Source organism: Cherax quadricarinatus, chromosome 18 (genome assembly GCF_038502225.1).
Source record: "Cherax quadricarinatus isolate ZL_2023a chromosome 18, ASM3850222v1, whole genome shotgun sequence".
In the NCBI taxonomy this organism is placed as follows: domain Eukaryota; kingdom Metazoa; phylum Arthropoda; class Malacostraca; order Decapoda; family Parastacidae; genus Cherax; species Cherax quadricarinatus.
In genome coordinates, this window is record NC_091309.1 from 45643415 (window position 1) to 45669755 (window position 26341).

The window sequence follows — 26341 nt, forward strand, 5'->3', positions numbered from 1 at the left end:
TCACTGAAGAAGTGTTTTAAATGCAAGGGTATGCATCATACAGCATTAAGCCTAAATACTTTTGCTGAACAGCAGAAGACTTCAACAGAATCAGGAAGTCAACAAGCAACAGCATTAAATGTGAGAGATAAGTTTAAAGCAACAGCTCTCCCGATAGCTCGAGTTGAATTTTCTAATAAATTACACAAAACCAATGTGCTAACACTATTTGATCAAGGCTCACAAAAGTCCTTCATAAGAAGAACAGTGTTGCAGAAACTGAATAAACAACCCTATGCCAAAGTACAGTTAGATTCAGCTGTTTTTTTCCACAATTCTGGTAAACAGACATATGACCTAGCCAGAATCACTGTTGGTCTAGGAAACAGGAAAAAGACAGTAGAAGCTGTGGTAGTAGATGATTTGCCTAAGTCTGTGCAGATCCAGGGATTAAAAGAAACAGTTGCAGCACTGAAAGCAGCTAAGGTCAAGTTAGCCTGTCCTGACATACAGACGGACACTTGATTTAATCATTGGAAGTGATTATTATCACTGTTTTGTGCAAAATATAGTAAGTAAACATGATGTTCACTTGCTGAAAACAGCAGGAGGCCACATGATATGTGGTCCCATTCCCTCTCAAAGTGGGAAAGAAACTGATATTGATTCAGTGGAAAATGTACTAGTTACGAGAATAACCGCTGATCATATACCACAGCAAAAATTATCATTACTGGAAGAAATGAATGAACCAGTTGATAAGTTGTGGGATTTAGATGAGATAGGTATTGATGTAAATAAACCAAGCCCACAATAAGTCTCAGACTTATAATCAATATTTGGACACTGTCAAATATAAAGATGGACAGTATTGGGTTAGGTTACCATGGAAATTAAATCCCCCACATCTGCCTAGCAATTATCGCATGGCTTTCGGACAAATGAAAGCACAAATACATGAGCTCAGGAAGAATTCAGAGCTACTGACTGTCTATGATAATATCATACAAGAACAGTTGGACAATAAATTCATTGAGGAAATAGTCGAAGATAAGTTGAAGACAAACGCTCATTATCTCCTGCACCATGGAGTCAGGAAAGATTCTGAAACCACTCCACTACGTGTTGTATATAATTGCAGCGCACGTGCAAATAAAGATGTAGCAAGTCTTAATGACTGTCTGATGACCGGACCCTCACTAACTGAGAAGCTTGGAGATGTGCTTATGAAATTTCGCACAAACCCATATGCCTACACGGCTGATATTTTCAAGGCTTTCTTAAGAGTAGGACTACAAGAAATAGATAGAGATTATACTCGATTCATGTGGCCTGAAAATCCACATGATCCTCAAAGTCCTGTGAAAATTATCGTTTCAAATCAGTATTATTTGGTGCAACATCCTCTCCATTCTTACTAGAAGCTACTCTAAATACACATTTGAAGAAATCTGAAAGTCCCTTCAAAGAAGTCTTAAAGAAAAGTTTCTATGTGGACAATCTTCAAGGTACTGTGAATAAAGAGGAGGATTTGAAATCCTTATACAGAGAAGCTAACAAGGAGATGAAAGAAGCAAATATGCCTCTAAGGATGTGGAATGCTAATTCAAAGCAATTAAGGGAACTTATCAAAGAAGATTTCCCTGAAACTGAAATTCCTGATTGCAACAATATGCTGGGACTTAATTGGAACACACAGGAAGATACTTTGAGTCTCAAAAGGATAAACAATAAATCATGCAGTACACTCACTAAACGTAGTTTACTGTCAGAGGTATCACAATGTTTTGATCCTCTAGGACTCGTCTCACCAATTACCATAAAAGGTAAAATGCTTATGCAAGATGCATGGAAGCTCAAAATTGGATGGGATGAGAAATTGCCTCTAGAAATGAGTCAAGCATGGGATGAAATATCCAAGGAGTTTAAACAACTTCATCAAATTAAATTTCCCAGACAAATAGGTCAAGAGGGAAACAGGTACACATTACATGTGTTCTGTGATGCGTCAACCAGAGGTTATGGCGCTGTAGCTTACATGAGTAATGCTGAAGGAATTACACTAATTACTTCAAAGGCCAGGGTAGCACCCTTGAAGGTCAGAACAGTACCACAATTGGAACTGACAGCACTCTATGTAGGTACAAAATTAGCTGTCTATCTCAACAAAGTACTTGATCATCTCACTATTGAGAAAACCGTGATCTGGAGTGATAATGAAGAAGTTCTCCAGTGGTTAAGAAATAATAAGAGTAAGTTGGTCTATATACAAAACAATAGCAGAAATAAAGGAGATGCAGAGAGATTATCTCTTTCTCCACGTCTCTACCCAAGAGAATCCAGCTGACATGTTGTCACGTGGTGTCCCACTCAAGAAATTTGTGGATAATAAATTATGGCTCCACGGACCGAACTGGCTCTCTAATGAAAATAACTGGCCTCAGCAAAAAGCTCACATTATGCCAGAAGAAACAGTCTGCTTGAACACAGCAGAAATAAGTTGTGTAAATACTGCAGACACAACAGAAATAGTCATTGATGGATCTAAATACTCATCTTTGGGTAAACTATTAAGAGTTACAGCTCTTGTCTTTAAATTCATTAAAGGAATAAAACCTGATTATGAATATCTTGAACCCATTAAATACTGGGTGAAACTAATACAGAAAGATGTTTTCTCTACAGAATATAAATTTCTGGAAACACAAGATAAATCCCCAAAGAAACCTGTCATGTTTAATTCTTTAGGACTTTATCTCGACTCAGAAAAGATTATAAGATGTCGAGGAAGAATTCATAATTCTTCACTACCTATAGAAGCCATACATCCAATATTGATCCCCAAGAATCAATGGCTAACAAAGCTGATTGTGCAAAACGCCCACAGTAATGTGTTACATGGTGGGGTAGCTGACACACTTTGTCATATACGACAATCCTACTGGATACCTCAAGGTCGACAGTGTGAAAAAAACAAATAAAGGACTGTATTACTTGTCGTCACTACGATATGCGAGTATGTCAGTATCCAGGTCCACCTCCATATCCCTCTGAAAAAGTTTGTCATATCACTCCATTTGAGGTGACAGGTGTAGATTACACTGGACCAATAATTTTAACCAAAACAGTTGACAAAGTTCCCATCAAGGTGTACATCTGTTTGTTCACTTGTGCTACAACTAGAGCAGTACATCTAGAAGTAGCCACTGACATGTCTGCTGAAACCTTTATCAAATTATTCAGAAGGTTTGCAGCCAGAAGGGCATGTCCCAGACTGATGATTTCAGATAATGCAACGAACTTTGTTGCTGGTGTTGCTTATATAAGCAAGATCTTTGATCAACCAGAAGTACAACAGATGCTGAATCAACGCAGTTGTCGTTAGAGATACATTCCTCCTAAATCTCCGTGGCACGGCGGATTTTATGAAAGAATGATCGGCATTGTAAAACGTTGTTTAAGGAAGACTCTTCATCGTCAGTGAATAGACTTAGAAGAATTCCGTACAGTTGTGACTGAAATAGGAAATAGAGTCAACAACAGACCTCTAACTTATGTTACCGATGATCTGGACAATTTAGAAGTGTTAAGTCCATCTCATTTACTCCATGGCAGAAGGCTCGAACCTGTTCCTCCCATGAATGATAAAGAAATCATAGAGGATCCTTCTTATTTCGAACATGAGCAACTCAGACGTAAATTCAAACACCTTAATAAAGTGACTGAATGTTGAGAGAAAATTTGGCGAGAAGGCTATCTCACCTCATTGAGAGAACACTTCTATGGAGCTGGTGTTCCTGAAAATCATAAGTCCTTAAGACTTGGTGACATAATTAATAAGATATTAATAAGGTCTTGAAGATGTCTCTCCAAGAGAGAACCCGCAGTAATGGATTTAAATTAGACAAGTTTAGATTTAGAAAGGACATAGGAAAGTATTGGTTTGGAAATAGGGTAGTTGATGAGTGGAACAGTCTACCTAGTTGGGTTATTGAGGCTGGGACTTTGGGTAGTTTCAAATCTAGGTTGGATAAGTACATGAGTGGGAGGGGTTGGATTTGAGTGGGACTTTCACATCAGAGCTTATTTCTTGGGTGGCATTGAAAATTGGGTTGGGCAAATGTTTTGTTAGTGGGATGAATTGTAAAGGACCTGACTAGTATGGGCCAGCAGGCCTCCTGCAGTGTTCCTCCTTTCTTATGTTCTTATGTTCTTATTGACAATAATGGTCCGAGGTCCCAATGGCCACTTGGAAAAATTGTGACCATATATCCTGATGCAAATGGAATCATCAGGACAGTTGATGTTTTAAGCAAAGGTGTAGTGAATAAGCGGACAATAAATGAACTAGTGCCATTAGAATTACACAGTGTTGAAAACAAAATTAGTGATTCTCCAGAAACCACACCGACTAAAGCTGTTCAGAAGAGGCAAGCAGCAGTGGTGGCGAGTGAGAAAATCTAATTAATGTTAAGTGATGAATAGTTCACCTGCAGCAAACTTCCGCCGCCCCCCAGTGTGGAGAAATTTTCTCCAGTATGCGACGTGGCTCGACGCTCCTTGCGGTCCTGTGTTGCAAAGTGTAGTTTAATAAGAGACAGTCCATCTCTTACTTTAGCAGGACAATTAAGGAAAATCCTGCTCCCACTTTATTATCATGGTAAAGATAGTGTATATTGTTGTCTATGCTTAAGACAGCAAGAATCAAACATTCTGCTTTGCTTCAAGGAGGAAGTGGCAAGAAAGTAAAAGTACTTGGTCAGCTTTTCCTTTGTGCTAGGGGAGTGACGGCGTGGGGTGCTGTGGCGTCTTCAGATTACTTTTGACTCTACTGAGAGTGACACTGACGCCAGGATAACCAACAAAGAACACTGATCTGTGCGTTAGTGTGAACAAAGTATCTCATAAAACACAATAAACACTTAAGAGAAGTGTAATCAGCTTCTTTAGTGATAAGATTGTGAACAATAAAGACAAATCTTGTGGAACATAGTGTACCAATGTGCATATTCCTAGACTATGGAAGACGTGGACATACAAGGACACTTCAGCTTCTATCAAATCACCGCTACCTGTCGAAGGTGTGAAGAACACCATAGCTCACGCTACAAGAGCAAGGTAGGTTACGAATTTCTTGTAGTACGGGGGACTGCGCAGTTCTTGAGTCGCAAGGAGTTTGTAATCAACCTATAGTCGGCAGTTAGTTGTGGACTTTTGAGTCCACACAAGTAAGTTTGTCAGCCATCAGTGAATGAAATATGCTGACATAACACCCCCTAGGGGTAATTTATTGTTTACAAATTATAACTCATTTCAGCCCATTGAGGAATGATCATGACAACAATTCAAGACCTTGTCTGCAGGGGCGGCTGTGTAGATGATTTGTTGTCTTTTATCAGCTATGTGTTCCCTATATTTAAAATTATAAATTATATCTTAGTTGGTAATCCCATTTCTCAACATTAATTCTTCAATCAAGACAACGGATATTGGGGTAATTCCCTACCACATGCCAGGGAAAACCATGTGGGTCCGATACATATACCCAGGTAAGTCTAGTCAGTTATGCACCTAGTTAGGTTGGCTGTGTAGCAGACAGCTAGGGCAGAGCATGTCAGGATTTACCAAAATACCTAGTTATTTGTGGGATATTGAGCCACAACAAATAAGTAATCTAATCAGCATTATAAAAGTGAAATGTAGAATCATATGTTCCTTTGGGGCAATTATATACTCAAGATTACTTGATTTCCCACAGCCCATGGGTGGAAACATCGACAGCTCCTGGTAAATGACTGGAGGCAGCTGCGAGATGCTGATCCATCATTCAAGCTAAGTACCTTTCTACAGTCCTTTAACTTGCTTGTCTCTACATGCTCCATATCCCTTACAAGGTGAGTGTGAAATGGAAACCTTTAATTGTTTTTACATGATGGTAGGATTGCTGGTGACTTTTCAGTTTCATAAACATGCAAGATTTCAGGTACGTCTTGCTACTTCTACTTACACTTAGGTCACACTACATTTGTATGTTCAAACATATATATACACACCTCTCTGAGGTTTCTTCTATTTTCTCACTACTTCTTGTTCTTGTTTATTTTCTCTTATCTCCATGGGGAAGTGGAACAGAATTCTTCCTCCGTAAGCCATGCGTGTTGTAAGAGGCGACTAAAATGCCGGAAGCAAGGGGCTAGTAACCCCTTCTCCTGTATATATTTCTAAATTTAAAAAGTGAAACTTTCATTTTTCTTTTTGGGTCACCCTGCCTCAGTGGGATATGACAGGTTTGTTAAAAGAAGATGATGTTGCATGTGTCTGATTCTTTTTCTATACCCAGATGTTACTTATGTGTCTAATTCTTTAACCCAATAACTGTCCAAACATAGATCTACCTTCTCTCGCCCAGTGCTCCGAATATTTTGAAAATAAAAATATCTTTTTTTTTTTTTGAAGAGGACATTTTTTTTACACAAAGTAATATAAGAAAATTTTTTTTTGAGTCAGTACTTACGGAGATATAAGGCCGCAAAGCCGGCGATTGTCGCTCACTTGACGGCAACATGAGGTGCTGCCGCTCACAGAAATCCTACATATTTATCTTTTTTTTTTCTTTTTTTCATTTTTACATTTTTTATGATATGATAATAATATTTTATAACAGGTTTTTGATTTGATAGCCAATTGTTGTTTAGACACAAATATTATGTACAGAATTATTGATCATATTATCACAGACACACTTGTACACACTTATGGGTGATATTGTACACCAGGTTGAATCACATACTATTATCTACAACTATATACAAGTGTTTACATGTCCCAGTTATGTTTCTAGTACTCCAGGATTGCATGATACTCCATGAAACATGGATTCATACAGAGTGTCACCTCACATTGCTGACACAGGAATCGTGTGTCCTTCCGCTGTTGGGGTCGCCGTCTAGTGGTAGCACAAACAACACACTTTTTCTGAGAATACTTCTTTTTTGTGGTAGGTTGTATTGGTACCAGGTAGTGACAGTTAGCGAGGATTCAGTCTGGCACTTTCCCCTCTGGTATGGTTGGGGGACAGGTTGTGGTGTGTCAGGTCACTGTTGAGAGGCAGGTACTATACATGGTACCATACTTTCTTGCTATCTTCTTAATAACATTTAGGCTGAATTCTGCATAACGAATTCGTTTTCCAGTCTTTATTTCATACATATTGAAGGTATTGAGCATTGCAATGTCTACAAGGTGGAAAAACACTTTCATATATCACTTACGACTCCTAAGCACACAGTCAACGAACCCTGTCATCATGTCACACTTGTCAGCTAGTCGCATGTTATTCGTTGTTTGTATAGTTGACAGCAACTTTCTTTACAATGCGTTCATTGGTCTCCCTGTTCACTTTGTTTGTACCATCTCTCATTTCTGTGGATGGTTGACAGCAATGTCACATCCCGTTTGTCATGCTACGTCAATGCCATGATGTCATCGGCATGAAACGCTTGCACTACACCTTCACCACTGCCTCCATTGAACCTTGGCATATGTTTTCTATTTGTTCTCACTGTTACACATATCAGCGAGCATAGAGCTTGTATACCAGCTGTCTGTGTACAATGTATGGCCCTTGCCATGGTATGGTTCCATCATCTTGCGAACAACATCACCGGAAATGCCCAGCATCCGTCTGTTATCACAGAGTGTGTTTCTTCCGGTGTAGACAATGACCATGCCACTCTCACAGTCACACATAATAAACAGTTTTATACCAAAGCGATTACGTTTGCTCGGTATATACTGCTTGAATGATAGGTGTCCTTTGAACAGAATCAAGGACTCTTCGACAACAATGTCCTTGAAGGGATAAAAATAGGCGCTTAATTTCTACTTCAGATACATAAACATTTCCTGGATTTTGTATAACAGGTCATTTCGGTTGGGCCTATTCCTGTCTGAGAAGTGCAACATTCGTAGCAACAGAGTGAATCTGTTCCAGGGAAGGAGGTCAAGGAAGACAGGAGTACTGAGGTAGAAGCCTGTGGACCAGTAATGTGCTATGTTGTGCTTGTACGTATGAGGCATAAGCATGACAGTGCCAAGGAATAAATACCTTGTGTATTCGCCTTCATGATCACTATCACTATCAGTTGCTGGGGATTTCGATCGTGACCTCCCACGACCCTTGGGCACTGCATATGGCACACTACCTGAGCAAAGGCAACGACGCCTAAAAGCACGCTTCACTGGGGAATAATGTAAATCACTATCACTTGACGATTCATCTATTGGCATAAAATCAGTCTCGTCATCACTTATATCACTTTCACTCTCGTCTTCACCAAAAATCACAGAATATGATAATTTTCTCTTGCGTTGTAGCCTCTGAGTTGTAACACTGGCGGCCCGAAAGGTGCTTGGCTGGGGCTCTAGGATGGCCACACTGACCACATCAGAAGTGCTTGGCTAAAGGTCTTGCGTGGCCCCACTGGCCATCCCAGTGGTGATGGGCTGAGGGTCATCTGGGTTATCGTCAATATTTTCACTAATTCCTTGATGCACATCGGTCTCAAATCCACTAAAGTGACGTTCCATATCACTTTCCTCGTATAAAAGAGTGTTAATTCGCCGAGGCTTGAGTGAATCACGAGGGTTTGCCATGGTGTTGACCCAGGATGGTGATGAAACTAACTGGTGCTCCCATGTGGTACCATGCTGTCCCCGAATTTTTTTCATACAGTGTACACTGAGTGCGCACACCCATTCTCTCATGTCTAGGCCGCTCAGCCTATCGCGCCAAATTTGAAGGCAGGAAAAATAAAATGTAGATCTACATTCAGAGTGCTAGCAGTAAGAACTTAGATCTACATTCAGAGTGCTAGCAGTAAGAACGTAGATCTACATTCAGAGTGCTAGCAGTAAGAACATAGATCTACATTCAGAGTGCTAGCAGTAAGAACGTAGATCTACATTCAGAGTGCTAGCAGTAAGAACGTAGATCTACATTCAGAGTGCTAGCAGTAAGAACATAGATCTACATTCAGAGTGCTAGCAGTAAGAACGTAGATCTATGCTTGGACAGTTAAGGGGTTAAATGAATTGCATCTTCGAGCAAATAATGCGAGTAAGGTGTACCAGGCACTGCCTTAGACTTTGTTGTTTCCTGGCTATACACACCACAACACACACACACTCTCTCTCTCTCTCTCTCTCTCTCTCTCTCTCTCTCTCTCTCTCTCTCTCTGCATTTTACCTCTGTACATTCCACCACCACAGTACAAACTTCTGTACTTTTGTTTGGTGTTGTCTGTTTTCAGTCATTCAGTCACCATGGTTTTCAGCTGCTTGTGCAATTTGCAATCTTCACCACTGTTCTGGACCTTAATGGATTCTCGCTATGGAACAAGCTCAGGAGGAATTATATTAAACCTGTGCAGGACTGGACAGAGACATTATAAGTAGCGCACCGGATACTACAAACGAAAGCATCAGTGATAATAAATAAAAAGTTAAAATATTACATGAATTCCTGTGTGCCTGGCACATGTAAGAAGCCTGGTGTATTATATGCTGGTAGGTATTTAAGAAGTGAATACTTCACTCTGCATGTCTCAGAGCAATGGGGGGAGGGGGAGTTTGTCATGCCTTTGTAAAGTTAATTTATAAGATATCTGCTATCGTATACATTAATTTTTGCTTAATATTCAATATTATTATGCTACAGCTATATTTGTTAATAACTAAAAAAAAATACGTTAGCATATCATCTGTTTTATATATTAATGAGGTATCCTTGATGGGAGGATCTTTAGGAGGCAGCCCAACTTTTTTTTTTCCAAATTTTGACGCTCTCTAACTTTTTGTTTTTATTTTATTCATAGCTCCGAGCCTTATGGAATCAACTTCAAAATGTCAACACATGTGTAGTCAGTCATCACTGGGATCAAGTTCTTAGATTAGATTAGATTAGATTTCGTTCGGATTTTTAACCCCGGAGGGTTAGCCACCCAGGATAACCCAAGAAAGTCAGTGCGTCATCGAGGACTGTCTAACTTATTTCCATTGTGGTCCTTAATCTTGTCCCCCAGGATGCCACCCACACCAGTCGACTAACACCCAGGTACCTATTTGCTGCTAGGTGAACAGGACAATAGGTGTAAGGAAACGTGTCGGAATTTCCACCCGCCGGGAATCGAACCCGGGCCCTCCGTGTGTGAAGCGGGAGTTTTAGCCACCAGGCCACCGGGCCACTAAACTTTTTAAACACAATCCAGCATCCTGGAGTAACTCCAATAACATCCAGACCATCAGTGGCTTAGCTTCAAATAATCAATATACTGATATGCACAAAACAACCACGAAGGGAGTAGAATGATACTTCTACTCCGCCGTGGTTGTTCTGCAGCCCGTGTCGCTTGGTTTGTCATATTTGTATAATATTGATATGTATACTGATATAAGTACACTGAACCGGTAAGTTCGGCGTACCTGAGCATGAGAGACAAATTTACAGGCGAGAAATTTACAGGCGATCAAACAAAACTTAATGGGTAATATAATGGCCCTAAGATGCATCACTTGTTAAATACTGAAGCAAACTGATGGTTATTTAAGTTGATTTAATGGAAATAAATATACTGAACACTGTTTTTTAAGGCATGTAATACATAGATCTGGAACTATACACTTGAATTTTGGTCTTCACCATCGTCATATAATTAGATACATTTTCGGAAAGGTTAAAGCTTGACATCAGAGACTTTTAGAAGTTATGTGAACCTTTCCAGGATGCTGAAATAAGTTCAATAACTTTGATCATAAGGTTCCAGCAAATGCCAGTTTTTCCCAAAATATGGCTCCGATGTTTGTGCACTAGCGTTGAAAATTTAAAGCCCATTTGATGAGGTCTTCCCATTACGAACAAAATAAATTTGAAAAGTTTGAGGAAACAAAAATTCAGCAGACCTCTTAAAGGTTTCGCTTCGAGGATTACTAATTAGAGATAAAAAGTGCAGAGTTTGTAGTGTTAAGAGCAGAGAGAGAGAGGGAGAGAGAGAGAGAGAGAGAGAGAGAGAGAGAGAGAGAGAGAGAGAGAGAGAGAGAGAGAGAGAGAGAGAGAGAGAGAGAGAGAGAGAGAGAGAGAGAGAGAGGTGACAACTGTGAGATCAATTGAAAAAAGGTACATTTTGAGTATGGATAATGCAATCCTAAAACAAGTATCTTGGGCTGTACTTACCTGTAGGGTACGAGATAGAAGCCAAGACATCCGTGGCGGAAGTTCGACCCAGACAGCGGAGCGCATGGAGATTTTTGCCAGAGGTCGTCAAAACGAGTTTTTGTGAATTTATAACACGTATTGCTGGAATTAAAACATGTATGTATAACATTTAAACAACAGAATTTTCGATACCTATTACGCTATAGCTACATGTTTTATTTTGCATTACTTAAATTTTTAAACTACGAAATAGGAGTTGATACAAGCAGTTATGAATTTTGTAACACTTACAAGTCCACTATAACCCATCAGTCCTTCTATCACTGTTTGTGAAGAATTTTCCGTTATTTGCTCAGCACTTCATTGTCCTCACTCATACCTACGTCCTCTTGTTCTATTTGTTGATGACATTAAAAAACCTTGCTTATCAATTCTCTTGCATCTTCTTATAACTATATATATACTGCTGGTGGTTAATATATATATTCTTATCACAATCGACAGTATTGGTTATTATATATCCACTTTATGAGGATATATAATAACCAGAGTGTATTTGTTTATGTAACATCTTCAATAAAATTAGATACATGTGCAACATCTGGGTATCTTTGTTGTAGACATTTCGCCTTCCAGTGACTTTATCATAATTGGAGGACAATAGAACTATTTACAAAAGCTGAGGTAATCAGTCCCTCAGCCTTAGAGTTAGTGTGAAGAGCACCGTATTCGTGAAGAATCTGGAACACAGGCAAGAAGGCTGGCGCTTATATACTGGCGTCAGGTGGTAAGCAGACAAAGACATTGTCACTGGAAGACGGGATTCCCCATTGGAAGTAGGACATACCCGAGGGACGAGGTAGCGGTAGTGAAGAAGGTTGTGGAGATGTCCTCTGAACCAAAATTCCATGATGTTGCTGTGTCTGACGAGTTGCACAAGAATGGCATACAAAACCAACAAGAAAATTAGAGCACATGTGTAACCAGATGTTGTACATGTGCTTAATTTTCACTGCAACATCATGAAATCTTGGTTCAGAAGACATCTCCACAACCTTCTTCACTACCGCTAGCTCGTCCCTCGGGTATAAACTACTTCCACTGGGGAATCCTACCTATCAGTTACAATATCTTCGTCTGCTATCCGTCCCTGACCACCTGATGCCAGTATATAAGCACCAGCCTTCTTGCCTGTGCTTATTCATTCTCAAGAAATCAAGCATCCTGCATTGCTTCCTATGGCAGTTTGGCAAGGAAGAGTAGAAAGCTTGAATCAGCATATCCTTTGTAACTAGGACCGCTGGGCGTCCCTAAGGGCAGGAGAGGGCAGATTGCAATAAGACCAGGTCCGAGGAGCATGTTACACGTGCATTGACCATAACAAAGAATTATAACAGTGCATTTTCGACCTCTCAGTCTCCATAATAACAGTAGAAATATTATAAAGAAGTGTACGCAGCTTGTTTTAGTGACTTTACTGTGAACAGTGAAGACAGTGTGGTGTACAGTGCTGCAAACATTCGTCAAACAAACAGTGCACCATAGAACACGGACTCTTCAATCAAAACAGAGGATAATGGGTTGCATTGCTGCTACAAGTCAGGGAACTCACAAGTTCACTACAATACCCGTGTTAGTCCATTAAGGGATGTCACTAATTTCAGTCAGGTGCACAGCGGATAGCTAGATCATTACTTCTTTACCATATTAACCCGTAATGGGTGGGCCATCGAGCCCCAAAACGGTATAAGACACTGTTCAGTATTCAATTACTAAATATATATTGCCATAGGTTCCTCAGGGGCAATTGTTCTCATACTTACGTTTCAGTCAACAGCTCCAGATGAGAAACTGGCAGCCAAAACATCATAAAACCAATGCAGAAATATTTATGGTTAATTTAGAGAAGGGTTTGAAGCCGATCAGAACGTGAGTTCTCTAGATATTACAATAGAAATAATTTATATAATAAATTTGGCAGATTGATAGCTAAACTTTCTCTTAACAAAGTCCATAATGATAAAAAATTCCAGCCAATCACAAAACAGAATTATCCAGTAAGATGTGATTCCAACTATGCCAAGTTTTTTAACATATTCAATAAAAATTCAACTGTACATCTCAGAGTCACCTTCTGGGGCATCAACCTTCTTGAAAGTTAAGACACATGTGCAACATCTGGATATCTTTATTGTAGACGTTTCGCCATCCAGTGGCTTTATCAATACAGATTCTAGGACATAATAGGAAGACAGTAGAACTATATAAAAAAGATGAGGTAATCAGTCCCTCAGCCTTGGAGTTAGTGTTCACAGCATCGTGGTGGACTCTCCTCCACCACGATGGCGAAACGTCTACAATAAAGATATCCAGATGTTACACATGTGTCTTAACTTTCATATTGTCGGTATTTTATACCTTTCTTGCACATCAACCTTCTTAAAAAATATATTGTCTGGGATATTTTGAAAAAAAGAAAAAAGAAAAAACATTCTTTAGTTATTGAATATAAAATAATATTACTCTTTATTCAGTACAAAAAACAAACTGGGACACATAACAAACAATAACAACAACACGAACCATGTGCTCAGGAAACCTAACATTATTGTAATTATGGGGGAGCGCTAAACCCGTAGGATTATACAGTGCATATTGGGGGGGGGATGGAAGGTATTCAGGCATCAGCCATCACGACCACTGGAATCATAACTATCACTGTGAAGTGTATGGTACTTTCCACTGGGTAAAATATATAATATATACTTCCCGAGGTGGTACACTGTAGCATATATTACACTGGGAATATTGAGTACCACTTTTGCTTGAATCATCACTCATCTCATCAACACGGACGACCTCATCACTCATCTACACGGACGTCCTCATCACTCATCTACACGGGCGTCCTCATCACTCATCTACACGGACGACCTCATCACTCATCTACACGGGCGTCCTCATCAGTCATCTACACGGGCGTCCTCATCACTCATCTACACGGGCGTCCTCATCAGTCATCTACACGGGCGTCCTCATCACTCATCTACACGGGCGTCCTCATCAGTCATCTACACGGGCGTCCTCATCACTCATCTACACGGTCGTCCTCATCACTCATCAACACGGACGTCCTCATCACTCATCAACAAGGACGTCCTCATCACTCATCAACATAGACGTCCTCATCACTCATCAACACAGACGTCCTCATCACTCATCAACACGGACGTCCTCATCACTCATCAACACCGACGTCCTCATCACTCATCAACACCGACGTCCTCATCACTCATCAACACCGACGTCATCACTCATCAACACGGACGTCCTCATCACTCATCAACGCGGACGTCCTCATCACTCATCAACACGGACAACCTCATCACTCATCAACACGGACGTCCTCATCACTCATCAACACGGACGTCCTCATCACTCATCAACACGGACGTCCTCATCACTCATCAACACGGACGACCTCATCACTCATCAACACGGACAACCTTATCACTCATCAATACGGACGTCCTCACCACTCATCAACATGGACGACCTCATCACTCATCAACACAGACGTCCTCATCACTCATCAACACGGACAACCTCATCACTCATCAACACGGACGTCCTCATCACTCATCAACACGGACGACCTCATCACTCATCAACACGGACATCCTCATCACTCATCAACACTGACAACCTCATCACTCATCAACTCGGACGTCCTCATCACTCATCAACACGGACGTCCTCATCACTCATCAACACGGACGACCTCATCACTCATCAACACTGACGTCATCACTCATCAACACGGACGTCCTCATCACTCATCAACACGGACGTCCTCATCACTCATCAACACGGACGTCCTCATCACTCATCAACACGGACGTCCTCATCACTCATCAACACGGACGTCGTCATCACTCATCAACACGGACGTCCTCATCACTCATCAACACGGACGTCCTCATCACTCATCAACACGGACGTCCTCATCACTCATCAACACGGACGTCCTCATCACTCATCAACACGGACGTCCTCATCACTCATCAACACGGACGTCCTCATCACTCATCAACACGGACGTCATCACTCATCAACACGGACGTCCTCATCACTCATCAACACGGACGTCCTCATCACTCATCAACACGGACGTCATCACTCATCAACACGGACGTCCTCATCACTCATCAACACGGACGTCCTCATCACTCATCAACACGGACGTCATCACTCAACACGGACGTCCTCATCACTCATCAACACGGACGTCCTCATCACTCATCAACACCGACGTCCTCATCACTCATCAACACCGACGTCCTCATCACTCATCAACACGGACGTCCTCATCACTCATCAACACGGACGTCATCACTCATCAACACCGACGTCCTCATCACTCATCAACACGGACGTCCTCATCACTCATCAACACGGACGTCCTCATCACTCAACACGGACGTCCTCATCACTCATCATCACGGACGTCCTCATCACTCATCAACACCGACGTCCTCATCACTCATCAACACCGACGACCTCATCACTCATCAACACCGACGTCCTCATCACTCATCAACACGGACGTCATCACTCATCAACACGGACGTCCTCATCACTCATCAACACGGACGTCCTCATCACTCATCAACACGGACGTCCTCATCACTCATCAACACGGACGTCCTCATCACTCATCAACACGGACGTCCTCATCACTCATCAACACGGACGTCCTCATCACTCATCAACACCGACGTCCGCATCACTCATCAACACAGACGTCCGCATCACTCATCAACACCGACGTCCTCATCACTCATCAACACGGACGTCCTCATCACTCATCAACACGGACGTCCTCATCACTCATCAACACTGACGTCCTCATCACTCATCAACACGGACCTCCTCATCACTCATCAACACGGACGTCCTTATCACTCATCAACACGGACGTCCTCATCACTCATCAACACGGACGTCCTCATCACTCATCAACACAGACGTCCTCATCACTCATCAACACAGACGTCCTCATCACTCATCAACACCGACGTCCTCATCACTCATCAACACAGACGTCCTCATCACTCATCAACACCGACGTCCTCATCACTCATCAACACCGACCTCCTCATCACTCATCAACACGGACGTCCTCATCTCTCATCAACACGGACGTCCTCATCACTCATCAACACAGACGTCCTCATCACTCATCAACACAGACGTCCTCATCACTCATCAACACCGACCTCCTCATCACTCATCAACACCGACCTCCTCATCACTCATCAACACGGACGTCCTCATCACTCATCAACACCGACCTCCTCATCACTCATCAACACCGACCTCCTCATCACTCATCAACACGGACGTCCTCATCACTCATCAACACAGACATCCTCATCACTCATCAACACAGACGTCCTCATCACTCATCAACACCGACCTCCTCATCACTCATCAACACCGACCTCCTCATCACTCATCAACACGGACGTCCTCATCACTCATCAACACCGACCTCCTCATCACTCATCAACACCGACCTCCTCATCACTCATCAACACGGACGTCCTCATCACTCATCAACACCGACGTCCTCATCACTCATCAACACAGACGTCCTCATCACTCATCAACACAGACGTCCTCATCACTCATCAACACCGACCTCCTCATCACTCATCAACACCGACCTCCTCATCACTCATCAACACGGACGTCCTCATCACTCATCAACACAGACATCCTCATCACTCATCAACACAGACGTCCTCATCACTCATCAACACAGAAGGCAGAGGTGGAAGGCAGAAGTGGAAGGCAGAGGTGGAAGGCAAAGATGGAAGGCAGAGGTGGAAGGCAGATGTGGAAGGCAGAGGTGGAAGGCAGAGGTGGAAGGCAGAGGTGGAAGACAGAGACGGAAGGCAGAGGTGGAAGGCAGAAGTGGAAGGCAGAGGTGGAAGGCAGAGGTGGAAAGCAGAGGTGGAAGGCAGAGGTAGAAGGCAGAGACGGAAGGCAGAGGTGGAAGGCAGAGGTGGAAGGCAGAGACGGAAGGCAGAGGTGGAAGGCAGAGGTGGAAGGCAGAGGTGGAAGGCAGAGGTGGAAGGCAGAGGTGGAAGGCAGAAGTGGAAGGCAGAGGTGGAAGGCAGAAGTGGAAGGCAGAAGTGGAAGGCAGAAGTGGAAGGCAGAAGTGGAAGGCAGAGGTGGAAGGCAGAGGTGGAAGGCAGAGGTGGAAGGCAGAGGTGGAAGGCAGAGGTGGAAGGCAGAGGTGGAAGGCAGAGGTGGAAGGCAGAGGTGGAAGGCAGAAGTGGAAGGTAGAGGTGGAAGGCAGAAGTGGAAGGTAGAGGTGGAAGGCAGAAGTGGAAGGTAGAGGTGGAAGGCAGAGGTGGAAGGCAGAAGTGGAAGGCAGAAGTGGAAGGCAGAGGTGGAAGGCAGAGGTGGAAGGCAGAGGTGGAAGGCAGAGGTGGAAGGCAGAAGTGGAAGGCAGAAGTGGAAGGCAGAGGTGGAAGGCAGAGGTGGAAGGCAGAGGTGGAAGGCAGAGGTGGAAGGCAGAGGTGGAAGGCAGAGGTGGAAGGCAGAGGTGGAAGGCAGAAGTGGAAGGTAGAGGTGGAAGGCAGAAGTGGAAGGTAGAGGTGGAAGGCAGAAGTGGAAGGTAGAGGTGGAAGGCAGAAGTGGAAGGCAGAGGTGGAAGGCAGAGGTGGAAGGCAGAAGTGGAAGGCAGAAGTGGAAGGCAGAAGTGGAAGGTAGAGGTGGAAGGCAGAGGTGGAAGGCAGAAGTGGAAGGTAGGGGAACAGCGTTAGGGTCAGAATTAGGAAGGTTGTCAGTGTGACTGTCACCCACACGAGTACTAAACCAGTATAACTCCATGTCCTCATTATTCATCACTATCCTCAGTGTTGCATTTATCCACAGACGCCAGAGGGTGATTAATCCTCCTGTGAGTGTGAATTTCCCGACTGCATAACATGGTAAACATGAATAACCCTCACATAGGACACTGAATCTTACGACGACGTATCGCTCAAACTTTGGCCATTAACTAGTAACACCGAGAAGTGTGAAGGGAAGGGAACCAGAATACATAAGAGAAGGTGGCAGGGGATCCCAGTTTCTCTTTCACTCTCTAAATTTTCCAGACTTATTCACTATCCGTGTTGCTCTCATTCTTGCTTGTAATTGCCTGTTTTCGTATCAACTTGCCCTTTCGTCTCTTAAATATAACACAATATTGTTTTCCTTCCTCCTAACAAAGTCAATTTGGTGGTTGTCTATGATCACGAGGATTACATGGGAAAGGGTGAATGTTTACTCTCTGATTCGTGTATCTACACTTCTTTCGTCTCCAACCTTTAAAAGCATCAAGAAAACTAACTGTCAACATTTACTTAATACCCCCTCTAGTCTCTGTCTTCCTGACTTTGATTTTATTCAACGTTTCCTTGTTATCTGTCCCCTTTTACCTTATTTTATAGTCTTCCTTAAACTTATAAACTCGGAATTCCTCTATACATGTATTCTGTTATTCCAGTCACATGTTCTCTGTTATTCCAAACACATGTACTGCGTGTTATTCCAGTCACATGTACTGTGTGTTATTCTAGTCACATGTACTGTCATTCCAGTCACATATACTGTGTTATTATAGTCACATGTACTGTTTTATTCCAGTCACAAGTACTGTGTGTTATTCTACTCACATGTACTGTTATTCCATCCACATGTACTGAGTGTTATTCCAGTCACATGTACTGAGTGCTATTCTAGTCATATGTACTGTGTTATTCCACTCACATGTACTGTGTGTTATTCCAGTCACACGTACAGTGAGTTATTCCACTCATATGTACTGTGTGTTATTCCAGTCACACGTACAGTGAGTTATTCCACTCATATGTACTGTGTGTTATTCCAGTCACATGTACAGTGAGTTATTCCAGCTATATGTACTGTGTTATTCCAGTCACATGTACAGTGAGTTTTTCCAATCACATGTACAGTGAGTTATTCCAGTCACATGTACTATGTGTTATTCCAGTTGCATGTACTGTTATTCCAATCACATGTACTGTGTTGTTCCAGTCACATGTACTGTGTGTTATTCCTTTCACGTGTGCTATGTTTCATTCCAGTCACATGTACTGTGCTATTCCAGTCACATGTACTGTGCATTATTCCAGTCATATTTACTGTGTGTTATTCCAGTCACATGTACTGTGTGTTATTCCAGTCACATGTACTGTGTGTTATTCCAGTCACATGTACTGTGTGTTATTCCAGTCACATGGACTGTGTGTTATTCCAGTCACATGGACTGTGTTATTCCAGTCACATGTACTGTGCTATTCCAGTCACATATACTGTGTGTTATTCCAGTCACATATACCCTGTTATTCCGGTCACATGTACTGTCTTATTCCAGTCACATGTACTGTGTTGTTCTAGTCACATGTACTGTCTGTTTTTCCAGTCACGTGTACTGTGATTCCAGTCACATGTACTGTGTTATTCCACTCACATGTACTGTGTTATTCCAATGACATGTACTGTGTGTTATTCCAGTCACATATACTGTATTACTCCAATCACATGTACGCTGTGTTATTCCAGTCACATGTACTGTGTGTTATTGCAGTCACATGTACTGTTATTTCAGCCACATGTACTGTGTTATTCCAGTCACATGTGCTGTATTGTTCCAGTCCCATTTACTGTGCTATTCCAGTCACATGTATTGTGTTATTCAAGTCACACGTATAGTGTTGTTCCAGTCACATGTTGTGTTGTTCCAGTCACATGTTGTGTTGTTCCAGTCACATGTTGTGTTGTTCCAGTCACATGTTGTGTTCCAGTCACATGTTGTGTTGTTCCAGTCACATGTTGTGTTGTTCCAGTCACATGTTGTGTTGTTCCAGTCACATGCACTGTTTTTCTAGCCACTTGTACTGTGTTATTCCAGTCTCATGTACTGTGTTATTCCAATCACATGTACTGTTATTCAAGTCACATGTACTGTGTTATTGCAGTCACATGTACTGTGTTATTGCAGTCACATGTACTGTGTTATTGCAGTCACATGTACTGTTATTACAGTCACATATACTGTGTTATTGCAGTCTCATGTACTGTGTTATTGCAGTCACATGTACTGTTATTACAGTCACATATACTGTGTTATTGCAGTCTCATGTACTGTGTTATTCCAATCACATGTACTCTTATTACAGTCACATATACTGTGTTATTGCAGTCTCATGTACTGTGTTATTCCAATCACATGTACTGTTATTCAAGTCACATGTACTGTGTTATTGCAGTCACATATGCTGTGTTATTGCAGTCACATGTACTGTGTTATTGCAGTCACATGTACTGTGTTATTGCAGTCACATGTACTGTTATTCAAGTCACATGTACTGTGTTATTACAGTCACATATACTGTGTTATTGCAGTCTCATGTACTGTGTTATTCCAATCACATGTACTGTTATTCAAGTCACATGTACTGTGTTATTGCAGTCACATATGCTGTGTTATTGCAGTCACATATGCTGTGTTATTGCAGTCACATGTACTGTGTTATTGCAGTCACATATGCTGTGTTATTGCAGTCACATGTACTGTGTTATTGCAGTCACATGTACTGTGTTATTGCAGTCACATGTACTGTGTTATTGCAGTCACATGTACTGTGTTATTGCAGTCACATGTACTGTGTTATTGCAGTCACATGTACTGTGTTATTGCAGTCACATATGCTGTGTTATTGCAGTCACATGTACTGTGTTATTGCAGTCACATATGCTGTGTTATTGCAGTCACATGTACTGTGTTATTGCAGTCACATGTACTGTGTTATTGCAGTCACATATGCTGTGTTATTGCAGTCACATGTACTGTGTTATTGCAGTCACATGTACTGTGTTATTGCAGTCACATGTACTGTGTTATTGCAGTCACATGTACTGTGTTATTGCAGTCACATATGCTGTGTTATTCCAGTCACATGTACTGTGTTATTGCAGTCACATGTACTGTGTTATTGCAGTCACATATGCTGTGTTATTGCAGTCACATGTACTGTGTTATTGCAGTCACATGTACTGTGTTATTGCAGTCACATGTACTGTGTTATTGCAGTCACATGTACTGTGTTATTGCAGTCACATGTACTGTGTTATTGCAGTCACATGTACTGTGTTATTGCAGTCACATGTACTGTGTTATTGCAGTCACATGTACTGTGTTATTGCAGTCACATATGCTGTGTTATTCCAGTCACATGTACTGTGTTATTGCAGTCACATATGCTGTGTTATTGCAGTCACATGTACTGTGTTATTGCAGTCACATGTACTGTGTTATTGCAGTCACATATGCTGTGTTATTCCAGTCACATGTACTGTGTTATTGCAGTCACATGTACTGTGTTATTGCAGTCACATGTACTGTGTTATTGCAGTCACATATGCTGTGTTATTGCAGTCACATGTACTGTGTTATTGCAGTCACATGTACTGTGTTATTGCAGTCACATATGCTGTGTTATTCCAGTCACATGTACTGTGTTATTGCAGTCACATGTACTGTGTTATTGCAGTCACATATGCTGTGTTATTCCAGTCACATGTACTGTGTTATTGCAGTCACATGTACTGTGTTATTGCAGTCACATGTACTGTGTTATTGCAGTCACATGTACTGTGTTATTGCAGTCACATGTACTGTGTTATTGCAGTCACATGTACTGTGTTATTGCAGTCACATGTACTGTGTTATTGCAGTCACATGTACTGTGTTATTGCAGTCACATATGCTGTGTTATTGCAGTCACATGTACTGTGTTATTGCAGTCACATATGCTGTGTTATTGCAGTCACATGTACTGTGTTATTGCAGTCACATGTACTGTGTTATTGCAGTCACATATGCTGTGTTATTCCAGTCACATGTACTGTGTTATTGCAGTCACATGTACTGTGTTATTGCAGTCACATGTACTGTGTTATTGCAGTCACATATGCTGTGTTATTGCAGTCACATGTACTGTGTTATTGCAGTCACATATGCTGTGTTATTGCAGTCACATGTACTGTGTTATTGCAGTCACATGTACTGTGTTATTGCAGTCACATGTACTGTGTTATTGCAGTCACATGTACTGTGTTATTGCAGTCACATATGCTGTGTTATTCCAGTCACATGTACTGTGTTATTGCAGTCACATGTACTGTGTTATTGCAGTCACATGTACTGTGTTATTGCAGTCACATGTACTGTGTTATTGCAGTCACATGTACTGTGTTATTGCAGTCACATATGCTGTGTTATTGCAGTCACATGTACTGTGTTATTGCAGTCACATGTACTGTGTTATTGCAGTCACATGTACTGTGTTATTGCAGTCACATATGCTGTGTTATTGCAGTCACATGTACTGTGTTATTGCAGTCACATGTACTGTGTTATTGCAGTCACATGTACTGTGTTATTGCAGTCACATGTACTGTGTTATTGCAGTCACATGTACTGTGTTATTGCAGTCACATATGCTGTGTTATTGCAGTCACATGTACTGTGTTATTGCAGTCACATGTACTGTGTTATTGCAGTCACATATGCTGTGTTATTCCAGTCACATGTACTGAGTCACAGTGGACTGCGGTTAAGCAATATCATATCTTTATCATATCGTGCACTATTCAAAATACATCTAGTATGAATGTGTATGAGCACTTGTCAGATGTTTTACACATATTTCCTGTATAAGAGCACCTGTTAGACATCCCTGAAGGAAAACCTGCAAGTGTTTACCGGTTTTTCTTTTTTCTTTTTAGCATTTTTTTTCTTTTATGTCTTTCGTCTTTTAGTCTTTCTTTATCACACAGGTCTTAGTTTCGTACAACAGTTAGTATGTACTGCACGACACAATCAGAGTTTGTCGTACCCTCTCCTAGCACTGTGGAATAGTTCAAAGTTTCACTGACGTGAACATTATTACACAGGTAAAATTCCCTGACATTTATATTTCCCATAAGAGTCACAATATATGAATTTTCGAAAATTCTGTAGAACAGCTTCATTACTTTGTGGCTGATGTTTCGCACTGCAAAGATAACACCCACAAAGATAACACCCACAAAGATAACACCCACAAAGATAACACCCACAAAGATAACACCCACAAAGATAACACCCACAAAGATAACACCCACAAAGATAACACCCACAAAGATAACACCCACAAAGATAACACCCACAAAGATAACACCCACAAAGATAACACCCACAAAGGTAGCACCCACAAAGATAATACCCACAAAGATAACACCCACAAAGATAACACCCACAAAGATAACACCCAAAAACATAACAACCACAAAGATAACACCCACAAAGATAACACCCACAAAGATAACACCCACAAAGATAACACCCACAAAGATAACACCCAAAAACATAACAACCAAAAAGATAACACCCACAAAGATAACACCCAAAAACATAACAACCACAAAGATAACACCCACAAAGATAACACCCACAAAGATAACACCCACAAAGATAACACCCAAAAACATAACAACCACAAAGATAACACCCACAAAGATAACACCCACAAAGATAACACCCACAAAGATAACACCCAAAAACATAACACCCACAAAGATAACACCCACAAAGATAACACCCACAAAGATAACACCCAAAAACATAACAACCACAAAGATAACACCCACAAAGATAACACCCACAAAGATAACACCCACAAAGATAACACCCAAAAACATAACAACCACAAAGATAACACCCACAAAGATAACACCCACAAAGATAACACACACAAAGATAACACCCACAAAGATAACACCCAAAAACATAACAACCACAAAGATAACACCCACAAAGATAACACCCAAAAACATAACAACCACAAAGATAACACCCACAAACATAGCACTCACAAACATAGCACTCACAAACATAGCACCCACAAACATAGCACCCACAAACATAGCACCCACAAACATAGCACCCACAAACATAGCACTCACAAACATAGCACCCACAAACATAGCACCCACAAACATAGCACCCACAAACATAGCACCCACAAACATAGCACCCACAAACATAGCACTCACAAACATAGCACCCACAAACATAGCACCCACAAACATAGCACCCACAAACATAACACACACGCATCTGGACATGGCGCCTGGGCCATGGCGCCTGGAGCCATGGCGCCCTGCGTGGCGCCGCCTGGGCGTGGCGCCTGCGCCAGCATGGCAGCATGGCGGCGCCCAGGGCACTGGCGCCAACGGGCCAGGCGCCTGGGAGCATGGCGCCCCTGGGAGCCAGGCGCCTGGACATGGCGCGAGGGCATGGCGCCCTGGGCCAGGTGGCGCCTGGGACATGGCGCCCCTGGGAGCCATGGCGCCTGGAGCCTGGCCTCCGAGCCTGGCGCCTGGAGCATGGCGCCTCATGACGCGGCGCCCACCAGAGCCATTGGCGCCCCTGGGCCGGACGCTGGCATGCGCCAGGAGCTGGCGCCTGGGCCAGGCGGCCCCAGGCTGGGCGACCTGGGCGGCGCCTGGGCACCTGGCGCCATGGAGCTGGCGCCTGGGACATGGCGCCTGGGCACGGCGCCTGGGACGGCGCACGGCGCTCGCAGCTGCGACCTGGGAGCATGGCGCCTGGAGGGCCTGGCGCCTGGGCATGGCGCTCCTGGAGCATGGCAGCCTGGGCGCCCCTGGAGCTGGCGCCTGAACGCATGGCGCCTGAGCATGGCGCCTACGCGGGCCGGCTGGCGTCCTGGAGCATGGCGCTCCTGGGCCATGGCGCCTGGGCATGGCGCCTGGGCAGCGCGACAGCGCCTGAGCATGGCGCCTGGAGCATGGCGCCTGGGCCTGGCGCCTACCTGGCGCTGGGCATGGCGCCCTGGGCGCAGCGCCTGGGATGGCTGCAAGACATGGCGCCTGGGCAGCAGCCGCCTGGCGCTCCTGGAGCATGGCGCCTGGGCCTGGGCCTCCGTAGGCGCTCCAGCTAGCGCCCTGGCATGGCGCCCCTCAGCCATGGCCCAGGCTGGCTTCCTGGGCATGGCGCCTGGGCGCGCACTGGGCTGCGCTCCTGGGCAGCATGGCGCCCTCAAGGCCATGGCGCTCCTGAGCATGGCGCCTGGCGCTGGCCGCCTGGGCATTAGGCGCCTGACATGGCGCCTGGGCATGGCTGCCTGGAGCATGGCGCCTGGGCCATGGCGCCCCTGGAGCCATGGCGCTCCTCGGGCATGGCGCCTGGGCAGGCAGCTGCTGGCGCTGGGAGCCAGGCGCCTGGGAGCGCTGGGCATCGCCCAGACATGGCGCCTGGGAGCGCAGGCGCCCACGGGCCTGGCGCTCCTGGGCCATGGCGCCTGAGCTGGCGCTCCTGGGCCAGCATGGCGCTCCTGGGCATGGCGCCTGGGCCATGGCGCTCCTGGGCCATGCTCGCTCTGGCGCTCTGGAGCATGGCGCCCTGAGCATGGCGCTCCTGGGGGCATGGCGCCCTGGGCCATGGCGCCTCCTGGGCATGGCGCTCCTGGGCCTTGGCGCTCCTGGGCATGGCGCTCCTGGGAGCAGCCCCTGCCTGGGCGCCCCACCTGGGCTGGCGCTCCTGGGACAGCGCCTGGGCATGGCGCTCCTGGGAACCAGCGCCCTGGGCTGCGTCTGGGCCGCGCCTGGGCATCGCCCTGGGCAGCCTGGCGCTCCACCGACTGGCGCCCAGGGGCATGGCGCTCCTGGGCCATGGCAGCGGCGCTCCTGGGAGCATGGCGCCTCCTGGGCATTGGCGCTCCTGGGCATGGCGCCTGCCTGGGCATGGCAGCTCCTGGGCATAAGGCGCTGGGGCCATGGCGCTCTGGGCCTGGGCATGGCGCTCCTGGGCCATGGCGCTCCTGGGCATGGCGCTCCTGGGACATGGCGCTCCTGGGCATGGCGCCCCTCCTGGGCATGGCTTGGCGCTCCTGGGCCATGGCGCTCCTGGGCGCCAGCGCGGGACTGGCCGCTGGGACATGGCGCTCCTGGGCATGGCGCACTCGCTGCTCCTGGGCCATGGCGCTCCTGGGAGCATGGCGCTCC

At 44.0% G+C, this 26341-nt stretch overlaps 1 protein-coding gene across 2 annotated transcripts in view; it reads right to left on the reverse strand.

Annotated features, from left to right (window-relative positions):
- LOC128689253 (receptor-type tyrosine-protein phosphatase alpha-like) overlaps window positions 1–26341 on the reverse strand; it is an 828196-nt gene that overhangs the window by 497362 nt on the left and 304493 nt on the right. For both annotated transcript variants that reach the window (XM_070086466.1, XM_070086465.1), the window contains exon 8: window positions 11210–11332. In XM_070086466.1, coding sequence (XP_069942567.1) covers window positions 11210–11332 — 123 coding nt within the window. The remainder of the gene's footprint in view (window positions 1–11209; window positions 11333–26341) is intronic.